This window comes from Eutrema salsugineum, unplaced genomic scaffold (genome assembly GCF_000478725.1).
Source record: "Eutrema salsugineum unplaced genomic scaffold, Eutsalg1_0 scaffold_9, whole genome shotgun sequence".
Classification (NCBI taxonomy): domain Eukaryota; kingdom Viridiplantae; phylum Streptophyta; class Magnoliopsida; order Brassicales; family Brassicaceae; genus Eutrema; species Eutrema salsugineum.
The window spans coordinates 3407720-3428874 of record NW_006256342.1 but is presented as its reverse complement, the minus strand read 5'-3'; the positions used below and the strand labels follow the sequence as shown (position 1 = coordinate 3428874).

Here is a 21155-nt window from a genome sequence, read left to right as displayed (position 1 = left end):
CTTGAATTGGGCCTTTTATATTTCGATCCATATTTCTTCTGGCTATGGTTTCTTGACCCAGACTTTACATGTTTCTTTCTCACTTTCTCTAGAACCATCCTTCGATCGCCATCACTCATCAAATTTCTCCCTTTTTCATGCAAAAGCTTTGATTTTTTTGTTCTTCTATGTTGTTTTTCCGCTAAATTTTCCAACACATCGCTCTGTTAGTATCAAGAATCAATGAATCATATGTAAGGCTACGCTGTATAGCTTCGCATGTAATCTGCATTTCGATCTCGTATGATCGCAAGACGTTTGATTGTTATTCGTTTAAAGACAATCGAAGCGAAAGAGGTGAGCTTTCCGTTTGTGTTTTAGATTTGGTTACTTAAAGCGTGTAGATGTTCTGCAGATGATGCATCTCTCTTTTTGCCCCAGTTTAAAGTTTGTGTTTTTAGATTGAGGTTTTATGATATGGCTTTGAACAATCTGTCTGATTATTATTATTTTTTTATTATGTTGAAACTAGTGAAGATATCTCAATCCTTACCTATCTCCAGCAATTCGTAGTTGCAATTCTGAAAGAAAATGGGAATCATCGAAAGGATTAAAGAAATTGAAGCCGAGATGGCTCGGACGCAGAAGAATAAAGCTACAGGTTTCTCTTTATAAGACTCTACATTGATTTTAATATATTTGCTGAAGATAAAAGCAGAAGAAATGGTCAGCTAATGATAGATTGATGGGACAGAGTATCATCTTGGTCAGCTCAAGGCAAAGATTGCAAAGCTCAGAACACAACTGTTAGAGCCTCCAAAAGTAAATGAAACTTCTTATTTATTGGATACCTGTATAAACTTCTTATTTATTGTTACTGTTACTTTTCTATAGCTATATTGTATAAACTTCTGCTCCGGTATCAGATTCTTTATTCTTTCTTCATTACTTCGTTTTCTTTTCTATTTTTGGTGGTAATTGTCTTCCAAATCTATTTAACAGGGTTCAAGTGGAGGTGGAGATGGTTTTGAAGTTACAAAGTATGGTCATGGACGTGTTGCACTTATAGGCTTCCCAAGGTGTATTCTCAAAACACTCTACTCACACGCATCCATGTATATGTATTTGTTTCAACTTTAGAGAACTTCACTTCGGTAGCCTGATTTGGGATCTTGTGGCTGTAATTTTCAGTGTAGGAAAGTCCACGCTTTTGACGATGTTAACTGGCACACATTCTGAAGCTGCCTCATATGAATTTACAACGCTTACATGCATCCCTGGAGTAATACACTACAACGGCACCAAAATTCAGTTGCTTGATCTTCCTGGGATTATTGAAGGTGCTTCAGAGGGAAAGGGACGTGGGAGGCAGGTTTATAACCAATTGATTCTTGTTTATATTATTCCCTAATCCTTTGTACCATTTTCTTCTCAAACGAAAATTCTATGAAATGAACTTAGACTGAAACTCTTTGTTTCTCAGGTTATTGCTGTAGCAAAGTCTTCAGACCTTGTGCTGATGGTTCTTGATGCCTCAAAAGTAAAATTTTTGGTTTTGGCTGTCCATTCGAATTGTTTGGTGGCTTTGTTTTTCTGTTTCACTGTTTCTGTTTTTTTTTGTTACTTAATCTCTATTTGTTCTTCCAAAATCTTTTTTAGAGTGAAGGTCACAGGCAGATACTGACTAAAGAACTTGAAGCAGTGGGTCTACGTTTGAACAAAAGGCCTCCACAGGTAAAGCTCATCTTCATCAATGGTCTCCCTTTCTATCTTCTATACTAAACTCTTAATTTCTTTCACTTGTTTTCTTTCTGTTTTATATCTCAACTCTTGAAACGCCAAATCCTTCCTGTGTTATTCAGCAAAGGCTTGACTTTATACTGCTGCACCAGCTAGACGTGCTAACATTTGTGTTGTTTTGCTTTCTCTGTTTTAGAAAAGATATACTTTAAGAAGAAGAAGACCGGTGGGATTTCTTTCAACACGACAGCACCCTTAACTCGCATTGATGAGAAGCTCAGTTATCAAATTCTGCATGAATACAAGATTCACAATGCTGAGGTACTCAACTCCTTACTCTAGTTTTTTATTCGGTCCAATAATCATTCTTGGCGTCTCTTGTCCGCATGTTAGAAGTAGAACAACTATAAGAAGTTTAACTGGTACTTTTTGCTGAGAGATGTCTAATGAGATTATAAATGATTCTTGCAGGTTCTATTTCGTGAAGATGCTACGGTGGATGACTTTATTGATGTCATCGAAGGCAACCGCAAATATATCAAGTGTGTATATGTCTACAACAAAATAGATGTTGTTGGGATTGATGACGTGGATAGGCTAGCACGGCAGCCAAATTCCATTGTTATTAGCTGCAATCTAAAGGCAAGTTCTATTACATTGGCAAGAATATCAGCTATCTTTCGTGTTTCTGTAGATCTTTAAGGGAGGCAAGTTCTATCCCATCCAGCACAGTTCTAGCTTGGTCATAACTGTCTGATTCCTGTTTAGTCTAAAACATGTGAATAAATATACTGGAACACACTGGTCTAATGGGAAGAAAGATTGTGTTGCTTGGGACAGCTTAACTTAGACAGGCTACTTGCAAGAATGTGGGACGAAATGGGACTGGTAAGAGTTTACTCGAAGCCTCAAGGCCAGCAACCAGATTTCGATGAGCCCTTTGTCCTCTCAGCTGTAAGTATAATACCCTCCATACTTGTCTTGCGGATTTAAACATATGTTTCTCCATGTTTTACTTAACAGTAACAGCTGTTGCGGTTATATTTGATCACGTACTTGTGTCATGCCTCAGGATAGAGGTGGCTGCACAGTTGAAGATTTCTGTAACCACGTCCATAGGACTCTGGTGAAAGATATGAAGTATGCACTGGTCTGGGGCACAAGCGCTAGGCACTACCCTCAACATTGCGGTCTTGCTCATCGTCTTGAGGATGAAGATGTTGTTCAAATCGTCAAGAAAAAGGTACGGAAGCACAAACATTTTTCTGAGCTCTCTCTCATGATGAGAATGCGAACATCAAATGTTGATGCTGTTTGAAATTTCAGGAGAGAGAGGAAGGAGGAAGGGGACGGTTCAAGACACACTCAAACGCACCTGCCAGAATTGCAGATCGAGAGAAAAAAGCTCCACTTAAGCAATAAGACAGTTCATCATGTATTGTGTCAGTTACCATTTCTTTTATAAATTGTGTTATTAGATTTTAAATGAAAGTATCACGTCTGAAGGTTTCCATATTGACAAGAGATATAAAACAGATTGTTTCAGAAATATTAGAAGTAATCGATAAATGACCCAACCAGCCAAACAACAACATAGCAATCTTCAAACTAGTATCATAACAATCATATCTAAAAGATGCACAGAAGTTGCTTCTGTATCTATATTCCGTGTGTGTGTTTCGTGGACCAACAAGCTGTTGAGATGACTTTTGAAACCATCTTAGCCCCTCTGGCTCTTTGCCCACATATGTCTCCCTGTTACTTGGGCCGGTGGATATAGATCAGTGTACTGGTTGCACAATGGATCCGAACCAGCACTGGGCCTTACATTTACATCTCCATTGTAAGACATCGACTGTTTCTTCTCAAAAGGTATTTTGGAACAAGATGATGAAGACCCTGATCGTCTCTGCTTAGCTTTGATAGATTGTGTCAGGCTCATGTAGCTTGGCTTTCTGTAGTACCCACCTTCCTCAAGGAAACTTCCCGAGAAGGGAACTGGGGACTGAGATGTGGACGAAGACTCAGAACTCGTAGTAGATGATGACATGGGAGGAGGTCTGGCAAGAACTCTGGTTGTGAGATTGTTCTTCCTGACCTGAACTGTGTCATGTTCAGACACACTGCTCTCACTTTTCCTTGCATTATCTGATGAGTTTGTAGGACCTTCCATCAAGCGACCTTCCCATGGCCTGTCTGCAACCCATCTGTCAAGCCAATTCCAACCTGGACTACTCTTGCAAGACCCTTGATTCTTTTTAACACTCCCTTGTTTGCTCACCTTGACGTTTGGACTTGGACACGTCCTCGGCTGTCAAAATTGAAAGAAATTTCAATGAACACAGATGCTCTGAGAGGTTAAATCCATTACCATAATGACCAAGAATCCATTTTGAGAGATTAAATCCATTACAAATTCTCTGAACACAAATGCTTTGAGAACACAAATGCTCTGAGAGATTAAATCCATAACCAAAATAAACTCGATGAACAAAAATGTGATTCTTGCTTAGAATATATTACCTGGTGTGTGAGTGCATATACCATAGCTCTCTCCCTCTTGATTGCCCCTTCTTGCCTCATTTGTAGCTTCGTTCTCACTTCATTTACACTTCCGGGGCTATCACACCAACCCTTCTAAACAGACATCAATTACAAAAAAAATATATATATTTGAAATTAGTCTCAAACAAGTCCCATTTCATCTCGATTTCATCATGTCTGATAACCATTTACCTCAGCTTGCTTAGCAGGATCATCTTTTGGTTCAGGTGGTTTCTGCAAGTCCTGTCCCTCTGAAGGATCCCTGTTGCAATGTGCACGTACCCGAGCTTGGACTCGAACAAGAGCTTGCATACACCTTAATGTCACATCTGCTTGTTTCCGTACTTGCCTACCACGGAATATCGCCTGAATCCTCACCACAGCCTTCAAAGCTCTCAGCGCCTGTCTTGCCTGAAAAAATAACACAATCATCAAAACATTGTCCTAAGCTTCAGAGAATTTACATACTTTATAAAACTTTTAAGGATCCATAAGTGTTGATGCTTGACTAAAGTTTCCTACTTTGTAAAAGAAACCAACCACTATGACATAAATAATCGTAATTAGATGTTGTTAAATCCGCCTTAGAGTTTTATACTACTTCTATGTTACTAAATCAGTTCTCTGAATCATAATAGTGAAACCAATAAACAGATCACTAAACCAAAGGAGACTAGCACAAGAGAGTTAAATCAAATATTGAACAGTGAAAAGCAAAGAGCTTGAGATTATTGCAGTTAAAGTCACAAACCAGGAAAGCTCGGAAAGCAGCCTGGATCCGTGTTGCAGCCCATTCTCGTTTAACGAGAAAGAAATCTTTCGGCGGAGCTCTGATAACAGCAGCAACAGCCGCAGTGAAGGAATCGTCGGCAGAGAAAGACGGCGGATCTGAGCCCAGTGAAGGAGTCCCGTAACTACCAGCACGGCTCTTGAAACCCTTTGAGGAAGATATGAAGCTCTCTGATGATGTTCTCCACAGTTTCCATTTCTTCTTGCTGTTCTTATCACCGAACTGAAAGACAAAATGTTTCTTTTTCTTATAAGAAAGAAAACAGAGATTCGAACCAATGAGTGGGGCGAGAGAGAGAGAGTGAGCTTTTCGAGCTTACCTGATCATCAGTGATGGGTTTTTTGTTGCTTATCAGAGATTTTATCCAGTTTCCAGAGCCACCCATTTGCTCAAAACTGAAACCTTTGTTCTTCAAATTTGTGATAAAAGTTGGAGACTTTCACAGATTTTTGGAATCAGATCCGGAGGAGAAAGGTCAGATTCGAGAATTTAAATGTAAAAGTTTCTTAGGAAGAGAGGGAGAAGAAGAAGAAGAAAGGGAGAAAGTTTCGGCGAACTCTGGTGGCCTGAGAATGATGTAGACCAAAGTTTGCAATGTTAAAAGAAGAGAGAAGCATTTGAAATTTGAAATTTTGGGGAAGGAAAAAAACATTTAATTTTTATTCCTTTGAGAACGGTAACATTGAAATTTCGCTTTCGTCGTCATAAATAAATTGACTCATTCGTTGGAAAAATAAATAATTTATTTCTCATGCCATGCGTGGTAATCATCTTCCTATATTCGCTTTAGGTATATATATTAGGGATAATTATGAGATGACCACATAACTTCTTATTTCACGGTTTTCACCCCGTGACTCTTTATAAACAATTAAAAAACCACCATTTGGAATTTTTAATGTAGATTCCAGTGGGTCTTCTCATACTATACTTAGGGGGTGTTATTCAATCATAAATTTAAAATGAATTTTCTAGGTTTTATAATCTTCTAGATTTAAAATTTGATATCAGTTTTATGGATTCATTTGTTTAGATTTTAAAATCTCTGCAATATACATTAAATTTTGATTCTAATAATTTACTCATAAAACTTAACTGGAATTGATTTGAAATGACTTAATATACAAAGATTTTAAAAGTCCTTTAATTTTGAATAACACTAGATTTTTGTGAAATATTTGAAATCTTTATTGAATAACACTAAACTTTAAAATCTCCTAAACATGATTTACAATGAAGAGATCCAATAACATTAGATTTTAAAACATTATTTAGAATCATTAGTTGAATAACAATAGATTATGGTTGGATTTAAATTCTATTAAAAAACCTGATTGAATAACACTCCCTTAATGTTGCGATTTGCGAATCTCTTTTCCTTCTTTTAGCAATATCAATAATCTCCATTTATTTGCTTTACTAATGAATCAAAAAATACAAAGAAGAAAAATACGAATTGCAGCAGTGGGTATTTATTCTATTGCATAATCACCTCAATATCAATTGTACCTGTCTGTTTCTACTGCCAAAGATATGAGTTTTTGGATATCTTCTTTATAAACTTTAAAGAGTTACCTCTAAATGAGACCAAGAATTCTCTAAATCCTCTCTTCTCAGACAACTCAGAATTTTTTTTATTAGGCATCTATGTTCTCTATTTGAGAGAATTCTTGATATCAATCACGAAACGGTACTTGATGTCCTTGTTCACCACCCTTTCAAGAGCCTCGTTAATCTTTTGAATGGGAATCACTTCTATAGTTGGATAAATCTTGTGAGCAGCACAAAAATCTATCATTTCCTGAGTCGTTTTTGTACCCCCGGTTACGCTTCCCGCGAGCATTCTCATACCTGTCCCAAAAAGCCTTAGCTCTAGGCATTTTAAAAACTGATTACATAAGTTTTTGGTAAGATGCTTACCAAGATTAAGATTGACTGGACTGATTTTTATTTCCCTTGGGAAACCAACCAGGACATAAGTTCCAGCGATCTTCAAGAGCGACATGTAAGGATCAAACGGGTGATCACCAGATGCTGTGTCAATGATAAAGTCTAGAGATTTCTCTAGTCCCTGACAAGCAAAATCATAGATTCCCAAGTTAGTTTTTGGTTCCACTCCTTATGATTGATCACTAGAATGAATCACTAGCCTCTCTCTCTACCTTCATCTGGTCATGGTCAGACGAGATAACGAAATTGTCAGCTCCAAGAAGGTTCAAAGCTTCCTCTTTCTTGGAGATGCTGGTGCTAAAAACCGTCACATTAAGTCCAAAAGCCTTGCCAAACTTAACCGCCATGTGGCCAAGCCCACCAAGCCCGATCACCCCTAGAGATTTACCAGGTTGGTTCATACTGTGACGCATCATAGGCGCATAAACCGTGATTCCAGCACAGAGCAATGGTGCAGCTGATTCCAGAGGATAGTCCACAGGTATCTTGTAGCAGTACCTATTGTATTCAATATTTGAACCAAACTCAATACCTAGGAAACTCACAACTGTTAAAAGAATGAAAAATGGCAAATAGAGAGAAGTTGAGTATAACCTCTCATGAACAACAATGTGGCTGGAGTAGCCTCCTTTTGTAACAGAGCCATCATAATCAATGCCATTGAAAGTGAAAACTTGACCTTTCACACAACTGATTTCTTGTCCTTGGTCACAATATTCACACTCCCTGCAGGAGTTAACATACGTTCCAACACCAACATGGTCTCCAACTTTGAATCGATGAACATTAGACCCAACCTTATTCACTATTCCAGCAATCTCATGCCTTGAAGGAGAGGAGAAACAAAAACAAAGGAACACATTAATTCCACTAGTAAGGACTGGAAATGATGATGATTTAAGAGTGAGTAAGATCTTGTTAAGCATACCCAGGAATCAAAGGGTACTTAGAGTCTCCATGTTTGTTCCTTGTCCATATAACATCAGCGTAACACACTCCACAGTGCGTGATATTGAGTGAAACATCGTCGCTCGTAACAGACCTGGATGAAGATTTGTGACTTTTGAGAAAACAAAAAATTGCTCAAAAGGATCACTAAATCAAGGAATCAACCTGCGAGTGAGTGAATGAGGAGAAAGAAGACCAGATGGATCTCTTGCAGCCCAACACAGGCACTCGTCTCCCCCACTCTCCGAAGAACTCATCGACGATTTCACTTCCTCAATTACCTAATCAAGGATCATCGTCAACGTTGGATAAAAAAGAAACATAACGAAATCAAACGAAATTTGGTCTTTTACCGAATAAGAGGAATCTCACGGCTCACGAATGGCGTCTTCTACTTCGCTACCTTCCAACAACAAAAAGAGAAATTGTCGGTGACTAATTTGTTCTGATCGTATCCAAAACAGAGCAATGTATTTTTCCTTTCTTTTTTTTTTTGGTAGTATATATCACTAAAATCGGTGGTGTGGTATTTATATTGGCTCACTAACAAAACGAGAAGCCCGTGACGCCCCAACAAGGTCTACTTACGTGGATATATATTGGAGAGTGTACGTTTGTGAGTTGTATGAACCACAAACAATGTATATATATATATTATATATACACATGATTTGACTAGTAACACTGCAATTCTTTGTTTTTCCTTTTTGCAGTGTTTCTTCGATCTCGGAGGTTGGTGGTGGTTACACTCACCGTTGTTTCTGTCGGCGAATTTACAAACAAAACAAGCCTTATTATGCCCAACAAGGCCCATTACGTCCCTTTGTGGAGTTCTTACAAATATTTTCCGGCAACCCACTTTTTAGTTGGCCACATTATCTACGGAGTGCTTGGTTGGATTTTTGTTTTTAAACTGCAAACTGCAAATTTTTGTAGGATCACGAAATTAAATTATTTCTTATAAAGATATAATAAATTAAAATAGATAAACTATTGTGGGAGTTACAAAAGCAAGAAGAATAAGGGAAACAAAAAAGAATCTATATATTTATTTGTGTAGTGATTTGTTTAGATGTCGCGTTTAAAGCGAGTTTCAGAGTCTTTTGCTTACATGTCAGCTCTAAAATGAATTTTTGCTGCAAAAAGACTGTTTAGCCATATTTTTCAATTTCAATTTCGTGTCATTATCTGATGACGTGTAAAAAAAACTTAAAACAAACCGGTCTAATTTATTATGGTTAAATGCTTAATTTTGTTGTCAAATCAAATCGTTTTTTAAATTATATTAAACCGAAATTTAAAATTAATCTAACAAAAAGTAAAAAAAAAGGAATATATATCTCTAACTAATGGAATATCACTAAAAAAAAAAATCATCTCTAGCTAATAGAATATCGCTAATTATAATATATAGGTTAGTGTTTACGATTTTTTATGTTTATAGGATTTTCGATTTCTTATGATTTAGTATAAATATCAACCATTTTTTTATAAAACCGATATTTAGTCAAATCTAAGAAAAATTGAAAAATCAATAAATGAAATGTCTAATGAAATGATAGTATTTGTGATGTTTAGATTAGAATTTTTGATTTTAAATATTTTAGAATAAATATATACGACTTATCTCTAATTTTTTTACACCCTTCTAAATTATTTTCAAACATTAAAATTTACGGTCATGTCTTTAAATATTAAAATGTAAAGAAATATAACAAACAAATATACTTAACAATAGAAAAAAAACAATTATTAAATTTTCAAACAACCAAATAAAAAAAATATGCGTTGACAAATTCACTAGTAATACTTTGATTTATGGTTTATACAATGCAATTCCACAAACTCAAAAACCTAGAAACAAAAATCAGGTTTTTGTGCTCCTTTATTGGAGTGTTGAGTCGGGTTTCTTAAACCATCGGTTCGAGTTCCGGGTCAGGGTCACATCTGACGGTTAACATTTAACGCATCTCGTTTCGAGTAAAATCTAAAAATCGCAATAGAGCAAACGCCACCGAATCAGGAACCAAGAAGACCGTCCATCTTGATCTAGCGGAGATTCACGCCCTTCCATGGCGGAACAAAACCGAAACTCCTTATCAGGTACACACAATCAACGATCCGATCTCATGGACTTATGGGTTTCTTTGAGTCTCTTTAAAAAGCAAGACTTTGATCAAATTCTATATTCTTGTTTTGTCAATTTCACGATCAAATCACTAGTCTATTATAGGTTTTAATCAGATTTTTTTTCTATCGAGGCAACAGAATAAAGTTTACTCTTATAAATTGTAAATCTAGTCGCTTTTCTCGGGTGTTCTGTATTTGAACGAGTATGAAATGTTCTGTCTTTGTTTCTTTAGATAATATTATTTCCAGTATCTTAGGGAGATCTTACTTGAGTTATAATTGATAACTAATTCCTCTATGCACAGCTCAGCTTTGTAGTCTCTAAATTCAGAGAAGAACACACACTTATCACTGTTTTGTTTGTTGGGGTTTTTAGAGGAGGAGAAGACTATAAAGTCGCCTAATGTGTTAGAACGGGTCAACGAAGAAATAGAGGCAATGAGTCATCATGAAAAGTCGAGGAGTCGCCATCACAAAGAGACTCATGGAACAAGTGACGACATTGATGAGAACACAGCTGTTGATGATGTGAAGGGACCTGGTTTCTTTCAACGCCTCAAAGAAGAGGTCCAAGCCATCTTTGCCTCATTCGTTGGTGCTGTTACTCCAAAGCCTTCTTCAAAGAAGTGAACTTTCATAATATCTTCGTATATATGTTAATGCATAAGAGAGAGATCCCCGACAACTAACTCAATTTCATGTTCAATGTAATAATTTCTAAATTGGTAGTCTTTGACAAATATCTGTATTACGTGTGGATTCCTTGTGAATACCAGCAAAGATAAGAGAGGCTTTTGGAGTTAAAAACAAGAATTGTGTGAAATTGATGAATAGCCTATCTTCGTTAGTTTGAGATTTCGAATTGAGCCTCGGTTCAACTGCTGGTTCATTGAGGTGAAGTTAGTCTGGTTTAGTGGTTTATGAAGAGCTGTGTTTTTGAATCAGAAGGAGCTTGTTAGGGCCTTAGGGGTACGTAGTTTTGCCGGTTTGGGAGAAAACCGAGTTTGTTAGTCATTTGTTTACAGATTCTGTTTCAATTGATCCCTCATAGGTTTTGGATGTGGTGTTATTATCTCTCAAATATAATAGTGGATTTATTAGATCTGTCTCATTTTGAGATCTTCAACTTATAAAGTTCCTTGTGTCAATTGTCATCTTCTTCATCTTCTTCTTCTTTTTCATTATTTTTTTCTGTTTTCCTGAGATCTCTGACTGATCTGAAAGTTTTGGTGGCTTCTTTGATTCGCATGTTCGTGAGGGTTTCTTTAGAACCATGGAAACCATTAAATTCAGACCAAAAATTTCTGTAAAGAAGAAGACCCTATAGAATATCTAAGGACAGTAGGACACTAAGATTGTTTCTTGACAGTTAACACCATCTTGTTGGAGTCAATACACTCAAATAGATCTATTTAGTTGCAAATAGTAAAGAAAACAAAATAATAATAATAATAAGAAGAAGAAGGAAAGAGACTTGAGGATTGGAGAGGATTAGAGAATAGCTGAATAGCACACCAAACGAAACAACTCTTTTGTTTTTAAGAGAGTTGTCTTATACTCTTATGAATGCGATGTGCCTAACTTTTTCCCCATCATTTTGGATATTGAAATACTCCAAGGACAAAATTACAATTGTCACCACTGTTTTGACATTTCTCGATTTTTCATTTCTTCTCTTTGATATTTTGTCTCCCAACTTTGGCATTATTAAGATATTTTACAAGTTCTTAATAGAGTAGCTTCTAATAGTTACTTTCAAGATAAATATCTACATTATAAAATAGAATTTAATTTTGATTAATGGATTGAAATATATATACTTGCCACATAGTGTACTTGATATTTGAACATTCGAGACTATCCAACTGTGAAACTGATATTTTCTTACATCTTTTACAGTTTTACATACTTTACACACTCGAGAACGTGTCAGAATAATGATTATGTTAAACTTGATTAATAGTCACAAAAATACGACGGGACCAAATAATTATATGATTACTAGATTTCTTATGTCCTATTGGGACAAGAATGTACGTAATAGCATACGACACCTGTGTGTTCGTCCGGTGGATATTAAAATTTAAAACGTTTTCTTAAATAGGTAAAATATAGGGATTGCTAGTTTTTTATATATACATAAACACGATATAATCAATCAAACAAATTATTTTCCAATATATAAACTATAAAGTCTTCGAAAGTTCATTGCTCTATCTTTCTCTCTTTAATATTTTGTCGCACTCATACCCGACAGGCCCATATGAAAAATTTTAAACGTAATACAATAATACAACTTAATGTAATAAATTACAACAATTTTGAACTAACAGTAGTAGTATAATATTGCCAAAGTTGCATTCAATAAATATATTTGAATGAAATTTGGCGCATTGATATTGCTTTATCGAAGCCGTGTTGGGTTGCACGTTAAAAGGACCACCACGTTGATTAGTTTTAAATGGACCGGTTAATTCCGTTGTGGGACTCCTCTTTGTGGGTCCTACTCCTTCCCTCCACGTTTCGATTTTTGGCCGTCCGATTTGGGATGAACACAGACGATTCGGGTTGAAAAGTCAATCAAACCAACGGATACGATGAGCTGTTGGATGACTTAATCAATACTAAGGTCTTTGACCACGACATCACAACGGCTAGCTCAAGTCATGTGGCATTTTTTCCACAAATGTTAAGAGTAAGTTTCGGTTTCAATCTGATATCACCGCTTTGGTGTTTTATATATTGATTAATGATTTGATTTTGTTAACGATTCTTGTTTTTAGTTGAGGTAAACTCACACAAAAATAAAGAATTTGAAAGGGAAATATTTCTAAGATGGGGGCCAAGCAGTAATAAAAAGGAAACGACTGCGATAGCAGAGGAGGGTCCATAAGAGTTAGTGAAAATAGTAAAAATGTGGTCAATATCATCGTGTGCAGGAAAAAAAAAAAAGAAAGTACAAAAAACTCGAAAAAGGTCTATAAAATCATGGACGTGGACCGATCCCATGTGACTATCCTTCGAACCAAAGTAAACTTGAAAGCTTTTCTCAGTGAAGAAACTTAAATATTCCATGTTGACATTATTTGCATAAATGAAAGATATAGCGCGCAACACAACAAAGATTGCAAAAGTATAAAGACCGTAAATCTTCTTTTTTTTTTTGGGTCAAGAAAAATACCGTAAATCTATTATAGCTTAAAAATTACGACCATTTTTTTCGTCCTTGTCAGTAGCTTCAAAAAGCCTTTGTTCAAAAATATCAATAAAACAACCTTAAAATTCCAAATCAAAGTTACTCTTATCATCGTATGAATGTTTTACAATATATTTGTAGTATTAAAAATTTAAGATCTAATTAACATGGCAAGTTAACGAGGATTTTTTGTTTTGTTTTGACATTTGTTAAGGAGAATTTAGTCAGATTAACTTTGATCTGGCTAGTGACTGTCTTTTTTACTATTTGTTCACTCATTTTGTACACAAATATGCTTTATTGAAAGTCAACACCAAACAATTTAACGTCTCTATCTACAATCTACCTAGCTATATAATTATATTTAGGACCTTATATTTATATCTAAATGATATAAAAAAAACAAGAAGGATAATCTATAAATATGAAGCGTGTCATTGCACAATTTCAATCTCTATAGATAGCTATAAATATCTGGTTGGTTAGACCACATCGACGTTGTTATTTAACTCATATAAAATCAAATACACATATAGCTTATTTTTTTATAAGTCATATAGTATTGTGTGTGTGTGTGTTTGCTTTTTCTATCACGTCTCTCTTCTTAATTAGTCGTGTATCATTCGAAATATTGATATTACAAAGTTCTCTCATTTCATATATGGACTCCATTTTTGGTTAATAACATAGAAAGATCTGATGATTTATTTAAAAAAAAAAACAAAATAAAGAAGAGGAGACGGTGCGGATTGGTTGAACGACTCCTGAAAGTTTGCTTTCGTCGCAGAAGAGAAAAAGGTTGTGGCAACGTCACCACCATCTCTCCCTAATTTTCTGAACCAGAGATACCCTTTACTTCTCATCAAATCATAGACCTACAATATTCCCTTTTTTCTTTGTCGGGACAAAACAAGAACTTTTTTTTAATAGTATTTTCTTTTTGTTTCCGTAGGAAAGTACGTATTTATATGAGATATATCTTCTAGTTATAGACCTTTACCAAATACTACAAGATCTTTCTAGTTGTAATTTTTATTTTTTTTCCTATTATGTTCCTTCACACATATCACAAGGTTTATGATTTTTTTTAAAGAGTTCATATAGTATTTGATTAAGAATATGTTTATTTTTAAAATAACAGTCTGTTCATATATTTTTAGTTTCATGTTATCGATAATGAGGATGAACTTATAATTCCGCTTAAAAGAAGACAACATAACTTTCTAAAGTAAAATTAATTTGTTTGTAATAACTCATTAATAATTTCGAAGGAATATAATTCATTTAAATGAAAAAATCAAGATATTCTAGAAAGTCGAAACACCCCTTGTTGTTGAGGAAAATTAACAACTTCACCAGTCACACCTTGTCGATACAGGTAAAATCAAAATGATACAAATGATTAAAGGAAAAAACAAATCATTTTGAACGCGTTTAATTACTTCTACTTTTTCCCTTCAATAAATTACAGCTGGCTCATAAATGTCTTGTATTTTCCAGATTTTGTATTGGGTTTTTTTCTTTACTTGCATTAGCTCTCACAAGTTAAAAACCAATCTTCTTGCAATGGCATACGTCTATTGATAATAACGTATCTACCAATTAGACTATTATATTAATTTTTTAAAAATTTAAAATGGTTGTAAATTGAAGTTAATTAGATTATAGTTGAAGAGAGAGAAGACGTAGAAGAAGAAGCAGACCCGAAAGTGCCTGCACTGGTTCAGATTTGCAGTCCTTGATAGAAAAAAAAATAAACGAGTGAAACTCGGACATAAAACCAAATCTCTGTCTTTTCTCTAAAACCCTTTCTCTAATTTTTGTTTTCCTCCATTTTTTTGGGTCTCCTGAGAAAACAAGAGAAAGAAAAAGACAGCAGATAGAGAGAGAGAGAGAGAGAGAGAGAGAGAGAGAGAGAGAGAGAGAGAGAGAGAGAAAAGAGAGAGAGAGAAAGCTGCATTTTTTTTTCGTGTTTGCTTTGTGCTCTTGCTTCTTGATCTACCATTGCCGACAAATCCTAGGCGAAAAATCAGCTTCTTACTGAAATGGGTTTATGTTAGTTGGTCATGTTATCAACAGAATCTATCCATCTGGTGATTCCTGGTTTGTCTCCTGATTCTCTACTTCTCCGACAAATCTCCACTAACCTGTCTGAAATTTCTCTTCGTTCTGGGTTTTCCATTGTGCTTGACTTGTTATTGGGTTCAGGGATCTTATCCCAACTTTTTTATTTTTGCAGCTGTCAATTGCGTTTGCGTGTTCTTCATCACCTCCTGCTTAATCGTTATCTATCTGAATTTAAGAATCATTTTTTGGGATTTCAAAATAGTCTCATGTTTTCTTGGTGTTTTGGTTTCTTGTAGTAAGAAGGCAAATGTATTTGAAATCATTGGTCTTTGGTAATTTTTTTTTCCTTCCCTGGGTTTCGTAAATTCATCATCTTTGATAGATTTGAAAGAATTTTTTTTTCTGAATCGATTCACGCAGGGCTTCAAATTCAAATAAATTGTTTTGATATGGATTCGAGTCTGTTGACCAATTTTGAGTAAATTTTGGATTTTTCTTATCGAAGTAAGTTTTAAAACTTTTTCGTTTTAAAATATGTGACGAGCTTCCGAAATTCGAGCTCCTTCCGTTTATAGCTTTCTCTTTAGTGCTTATGTCGTTTCACTCTTTCTCTGCCTTTTCTAAAGTCTCTCGGTGATCTCGGAATTATGTCTCACTAAACAAAGATTAAAACTTTGGTTCATCTTTGTACAGGGTTAATTCAAAACCAACAATTGCTAGGAATAAGAGAAGTGAAGCACTAATCTGATTCTTTAAGGAACTAGAGTGCTGGATTCTGTTAAAAAAGATCACAAATAGTCTTGAAAAGATTGAGGAATGGCTCGAGGTAGAATAAGATCGAAGCTGCGACTAAGCAATCTTTACACATTTGGATGTCTTAGGCCAAGCACAGTTGAAGGTGAAGACTCTCAACCAATACAAGGTCCGGGATTTAGCCGGACAGTGTTCTGTAACCAGCCTCATATGCACAAGAAGAAGCCATTGAGATATCGTTCTAATTATGTCTCTACGACGAGATACAATTTGATAACCTTCTTTCCTAAATCATTGTACGAACAGTTTCACCGCGCTGCAAATCTCTACTTCCTCGTAGCTGCGATCCTCTCGGTGTTTCCTCTCTCACCATTCAACAAATGGAGCATGATTGCTCCTTTGGTCTTTGTTGTTGGGCTTAGTATGTTGAAAGAGGCTCTAGAAGATTGGCGTAGGTTTATGCAAGACGTGAAGATTAATGCTCGGAAAACATGTGTTCATAAAAGTGACGGTGTGTTTCGTCAGAGAAAGTGGAAGAAGATTAGTGTTGGGGATATTGTGAAAGTGGAGAAAGATGAGTTTTTCCCTGCTGATTTGCTTCTTTTGTCGTCGAGTTACGAGGATGGGATTTGCTACGTTGAGACTATGAACTTAGACGGTGAGACAAACTTGAAAGTGAAAAGATCTTTGGAAGTGTCATTGCCACTTGACGACGATGAATCTTTCAAGAATTTCTTGGCAACGATAAGATGCGAAGATCCAAACCCGAGTCTCTATACCTTTGTTGGTAATCTAGAGTATGAGCGGCAAACATTTCCTCTGGATCCAAGTCAGATTCTCTTAAGAGACTCAAAGCTTAGGAACACAACCTATGTTTATGGAGTGGTGGTATTCACAGGTCATGACACTAAAGTTATGCAGAATTCAACAAAATCACCTTCAAAAAGAAGCAGAATCGAAAGGACGATGGACTACATCATCTACACTCTTCTTGTCCTGCTTATCTTGATCTCTTGCATCAGCTCATCAGGTTTTGCTTGGGAGACAGAGTTTCACATGCCAAAAATGTGGTACTTACGACCTGATGCTCCTGAGGATTTAACAAATCCGGCAAATCCAATCTACGCTGGGGTTGTCCATCTGATCACTGCTCTATTGCTCTACGGATATTTGATCCCAATCTCTCTTTATGTCTCGATCGAGGTAGTTAAAGTCTGGCAAGCAAGTTTCATCAACCAAGACTTACACATGTATGATGATGAGAGTGGTGTCCCTGCACAAGCGCGCACATCGAATCTTAACGAAGAGCTTGGTCAGGTTCATACAATCCTCTCTGACAAAACCGGAACTTTGACATGTAACCAGATGGATTTCTTGAAATGCTCTATTGCTGGTACCTCTTATGGTGTGCGTTCCAGTGAAGTAGAACTCGCAGCTGCAAAGCAGATGGCTGTGGATCTTGAAGAGCATGGAGAGATATCAAGTACTCCTCAGTCTCAGACTAAAGTGTATGGTACATGGGACAGTAGCCGAACGCAAGAAATCGAGGTGGAAAGTGGAGGTGACAATAATGATTATAATCATCCTAGAGCTCCTATAAAGGGATTTGGTTTCGAAGATGTCAGGCTCATGAATGGGAATTGGTTGAGGGAATCACAACCAAATGACATTTTGCAGTTCTTCCGCATATTAGCTATTTGTCACACAGCTATTCCCGAGCTGAACGAGGAAACTGGCAAGTACACTTATGAAGCAGAGTCACCTGACGAGGCCTCTTTTCTTGCTGCTGCCAGAGAGTTTGGATTTGAGTTCTTCAAGAGAACTCAGTCAAGCGTCTTTATCCGTGAGAGGTTCTCTTCTTCAGGGCAAATAATCGAAAGGTGAGAATTGTAGAGAGGTTTCATGTTTAATACTTTAGATTCTCATCTATCTAGGCTCTTTGTTTGCACAGATCCTGACTAGTACTAGAAACAATGCAGGGAGTATAAAGTTCTGAATTTGTTGGAATTCACCAGCAAAAGAAAGCGAATGACAGTAATTGTTCGGGATGAGGAAGGGCAGATTCTTCTACTATGCAAAGGAGCTGACAGGTTAGTATCCGAATTAGACTAACCTTAATCATCTAAGCAATGTGTCACATTGTCCATAACACAAAGGTTATGTATATATAGTCTGGTTTTTGTCCCTTCACAGTTATCAAGTTTTTTTTTTCCTGTATTTTACAGCATCATCTTTGATCGGTTGGCCAAGAATGGAAAGACATACTTGGGACCTACCACTAGACACTTAACTGAATATGGAGAAGCCGGTCTCCGTACACTCGCACTTGCTTACAGAAAGCTTGACGAGGACGAATATTCTGCTTGGAACTCTGAGTTTCTTAAGGCCAAAACTTCTATAGGATCTGATAGAGATGAGCTTCTTGAGACAGGATCAGATATGATTGAAAAAGAACTTATCCTTATAGGTGCTACTGCTGTGGAGGACAAACTGCAGAAAGGGGTATGTATTACTATTTGCACAGACACACTAAGGCCATGTTTTATCTTGCTTATGTAAATTGATTTCCAATTTTTTCTCCATTTGAATTAGGTGCCCCAATGCATAGATAAACTTGCTCAAGCTGGACTCAAGTTATGGGTTTTAACTGGGGACAAAATGGAAACAGCAATCAACATTGGGTTAGAATCTATGTTTTACCTCAAAAATGAACTAGAAATTCTATCTGTGATCTGCTTTTATCAAGTGATTTCTATGAACAAATTTACCTTTTATGAACTGCAGATTCGCTTGTAGTTTACTTCGTCAAGGCATGAGACAGATCTGCATAACATCAATAAATCCAGATGGAGGATCCCAAGATTCGAAAAGGGTATGTCAAAAGGAGTATATGGTGCAAATTCCTAAAAGCATTCATTGACAGTCCCATTAACAAACTTTTTATCTATGCATATGTGTCAGGCTGTGAAAGAGAACATTTTGAATCAACTCACTAAAGCTGTACAGATGGTGAAGCTTGAGAAGGATCCACATGCTGCATTTGCTTTGATCATTGACGGGAAAACTTTAACTTATACATTGGAGGATGATATGAAGTATCAATTCTTGGCTTTGGCAGTTGATTGTGCATCAGTCATTTGCTGTCGCGTGTCTCCCAAGCAGAAGGCTTTGGTATATAAATCCGCTTTCCCTTTTTCATTGTATGCAATTCACATACACAAGAGGATTCTAATTATCTTTGTTTTTCCGTTTTTACAAAAACAAGGTTACAAGGTTGGTTAAAGAGGGAACTGGAAAAACCACATTGGCAATAGGTGATGGTGCTAATGATGTTGGGATGATTCAAGAAGCTGACATTGGTGTAGGAATTAGTGGGGTTGAAGGAATGCAGGTTCAGTTTTTCTCTAAGCACCACACATTTTCAAGCCTCGTTTCCTGTTTTCTTGACTAGTAGAACAGTGCATACAATATCGATCCATCATGGCGTTTTTAGCTGAACATTCTTTCTTTTGCAGGCTGTTATGGCTAGTGACTTTTCGATTGCTCAGTTTCGTTTTTTGGAACGATTACTCGTCGTCCATGGACACTGGTGCTACAAAAGGATAGCTCAAATGGTAATAAGTGGTTCTTATTGGTCATTTTCATTACTCTTTATCCTGTAGTTTGTTTCTAACGTTAGGTTGTTCTACATCCAGATCTGCTATTTCTTCTACAAAAACATAGCATTTGGTCTCACTCTCTTCTACTTTGAAGCTTTCACTGGCTTTTCCGGGCAATCAGTGTATAACGACTACTACTTATTGCTCTTCAATGTTGTCCTAACCTCATTGCCAGTGATTGCCCTTGGAGTCTTTGAACAGGACGTTTCCTCCGAGATCTGCTTACAAGTAAGCCTTATAAATCTATCTTAAAGAACTACTTTTATTTCAAAATTCGAATGTCTGCTTATCAACAAAAATTTGTCCTTTCTTGCTTTGTGCTTGTGTAGTTCCCAGCTTTATACCAACAAGGCACAAAAAACCTCTTCTTTGATTGGTCAAGAATACTTGGATGGATGTGCAATGGCGTCTACTCTTCTCTGGTCATATTCTTCCTCAACATAGGAATCATTTACTCTCAAGCTTTCAGAAAAGGTGGCCAAACAGCTGACATGGATGCTGTTGGTACAACCATGTTCACTTGCATAATCTGGGCAGTCAATGTTCAAATCGCGTTAACCATGTCCCATTTCACTTGGATCCAACACGTTTTGATCTGGGGAAGCATCGGTTTGTGGTATCTCTTTGTATCGCTCTACGGGGCCATGCCCCCGAGCCTCTCTGGAAACATTTACAGGATTCTTGATGAGATTCTTGCTCCTGCACCTATCTACTGGATGGCTACATTGTTGGTCACAGTTGCTACAGTTCTTCCTTACGTTGCTCACATAGCTTTCCAGAGATTCTTGAATCCATTGGATCATCATATCATCCAAGAGATCAAATACTACAAAAGAGATGTCGAGGACGCGAGATTGTGGACCCGAGAGCGTACAAAAGCTCGAGAGAAGACAAAGATCGGGTTCACAGCTAGAGTCGACGCGAAAATCAGGCATCTAAGGTCGAAGTTGAACAAGAAACAGTCAAATCTCTCTCATTTTTCAGCGCAAGATGCCATGTCACCTAGATCATTGTAGCCTGTATAGGTTTGTTTTGTGCAGGTCCCTATTCTCTGATGCATTAGACCTTGGAGACAGGTCTTGATGCTGTTTTTGTTTGAGAGTTTGTTTATAGAGTGAGATTAATGTAAAGAGTAGTAGCTGATGTTTCTGATGTTTTTCTACTTGTTGGGCTTCTTCTCATTTGTTTTTTTACATGCTTTCTTTCTTTTGTACACTACACACTTAGGTTCTGTGTATACTTAGGACAGAAGGCAAAAACATAACAAAGTAAATTCCTTTGTGCCTCTCGCTAATCAATTAACTGTTCATATATATAATTATTATTTATATATTGTATGCTTAGTGAATCTTGATTTTTGGAATTTGGAAAGGAAAAGAAGATTCTGATCTTATTAAAA

The 21155-nt window shown here is 36.5% G+C and overlaps 5 protein-coding genes across 7 annotated transcripts; 3 read left to right on the top strand and 2 right to left on the bottom strand.

Moving 5' to 3' along the window:
• Positions 1-146: 146 nt before the first annotated feature.
• Positions 147-3234, top strand: LOC18009452 (developmentally-regulated G-protein 2). Of its 2 annotated transcripts, XM_024151207.1 has the most exons (12): positions 147-336; positions 517-640; positions 734-801; positions 982-1058; positions 1171-1351; positions 1463-1519; positions 1639-1713; positions 1921-2040; positions 2191-2361; positions 2560-2673; positions 2792-2962; positions 3046-3141. In XM_024151207.1, exons 2-12 carry the CDS (start codon positions 571-573, stop codon positions 3139-3141), a joined length of 1200 nt encoding a protein of 399 aa, XP_024006975.1. In that variant the 5' UTR covers positions 147-336; positions 517-570. The 2 variants fall into 2 exon arrangements, with proteins under 2 accessions (XP_024006975.1, XP_006390636.1); XM_006390574.2 differs by lacking the exon at positions 147-336 and having other exon boundaries at positions 571-640; positions 3046-3234.
• LOC18009148 (protein IQ-DOMAIN 1) lies at positions 3209-5612 on the bottom strand. Its single transcript, XM_006390573.2, has 5 exons — positions 5373-5612; positions 5015-5275; positions 4456-4674; positions 4243-4356; positions 3209-4030 (listed from the first exon to the last, which is right to left on the bottom strand). Exons 1-5 carry the CDS (start codon positions 5436-5438, stop codon positions 3440-3442), a joined length of 1251 nt encoding a protein of 416 aa, XP_006390635.1. The 5' UTR covers positions 5439-5612; the 3' UTR covers positions 3209-3439.
• Positions 5613-6448: 836 nt separating this feature from the next.
• Positions 6449-8447, bottom strand: LOC18009147 (probable cinnamyl alcohol dehydrogenase 1). Of its 2 annotated transcripts, none has more exons than XM_006390572.2 (7): positions 8305-8447; positions 8117-8232; positions 7932-8045; positions 7598-7828; positions 7216-7501; positions 6974-7124; positions 6449-6904 (listed from the first exon to the last, which is right to left on the bottom strand). In XM_006390572.2, exons 2-7 carry the CDS (start codon positions 8206-8208, stop codon positions 6708-6710), a joined length of 1071 nt encoding a protein of 356 aa, XP_006390634.1. In that variant the 5' UTR covers positions 8209-8232; positions 8305-8447; the 3' UTR covers positions 6449-6707. The 2 variants fall into 2 exon arrangements, with proteins under 2 accessions (XP_006390634.1, XP_024012213.1); XM_024156445.1 differs by having other exon boundaries at positions 8324-8442.
• Positions 8448-9807: 1360 nt separating this feature from the next.
• Positions 9808-10888, top strand: LOC18009350. The gene is made up of 2 exons (XM_006390571.2): positions 9808-10054; positions 10458-10888. Exons 1-2 carry the CDS (start codon positions 10024-10026, stop codon positions 10709-10711), a joined length of 285 nt encoding a protein of 94 aa, XP_006390633.1. The 5' UTR covers positions 9808-10023; the 3' UTR covers positions 10712-10888.
• Positions 10889-14956: 4068 nt separating this feature from the next.
• On the top strand, positions 14957-20937 carry LOC18009447 (probable phospholipid-transporting ATPase 5). Its single transcript, XM_006390570.2, has 11 exons — positions 14957-15380; positions 16038-17977; positions 18077-18187; positions 18323-18599; positions 18690-18778; positions 18882-18969; positions 19059-19268; positions 19363-19488; positions 19613-19711; positions 19793-19984; positions 20086-20937. Exons 2-11 carry the CDS (start codon positions 16161-16163, stop codon positions 20770-20772), a joined length of 3696 nt encoding a protein of 1231 aa, XP_006390632.1. The 5' UTR covers positions 14957-15380; positions 16038-16160; the 3' UTR covers positions 20773-20937.
• The last annotated feature ends 218 nt before the right edge of the window (positions 20938-21155 follow it).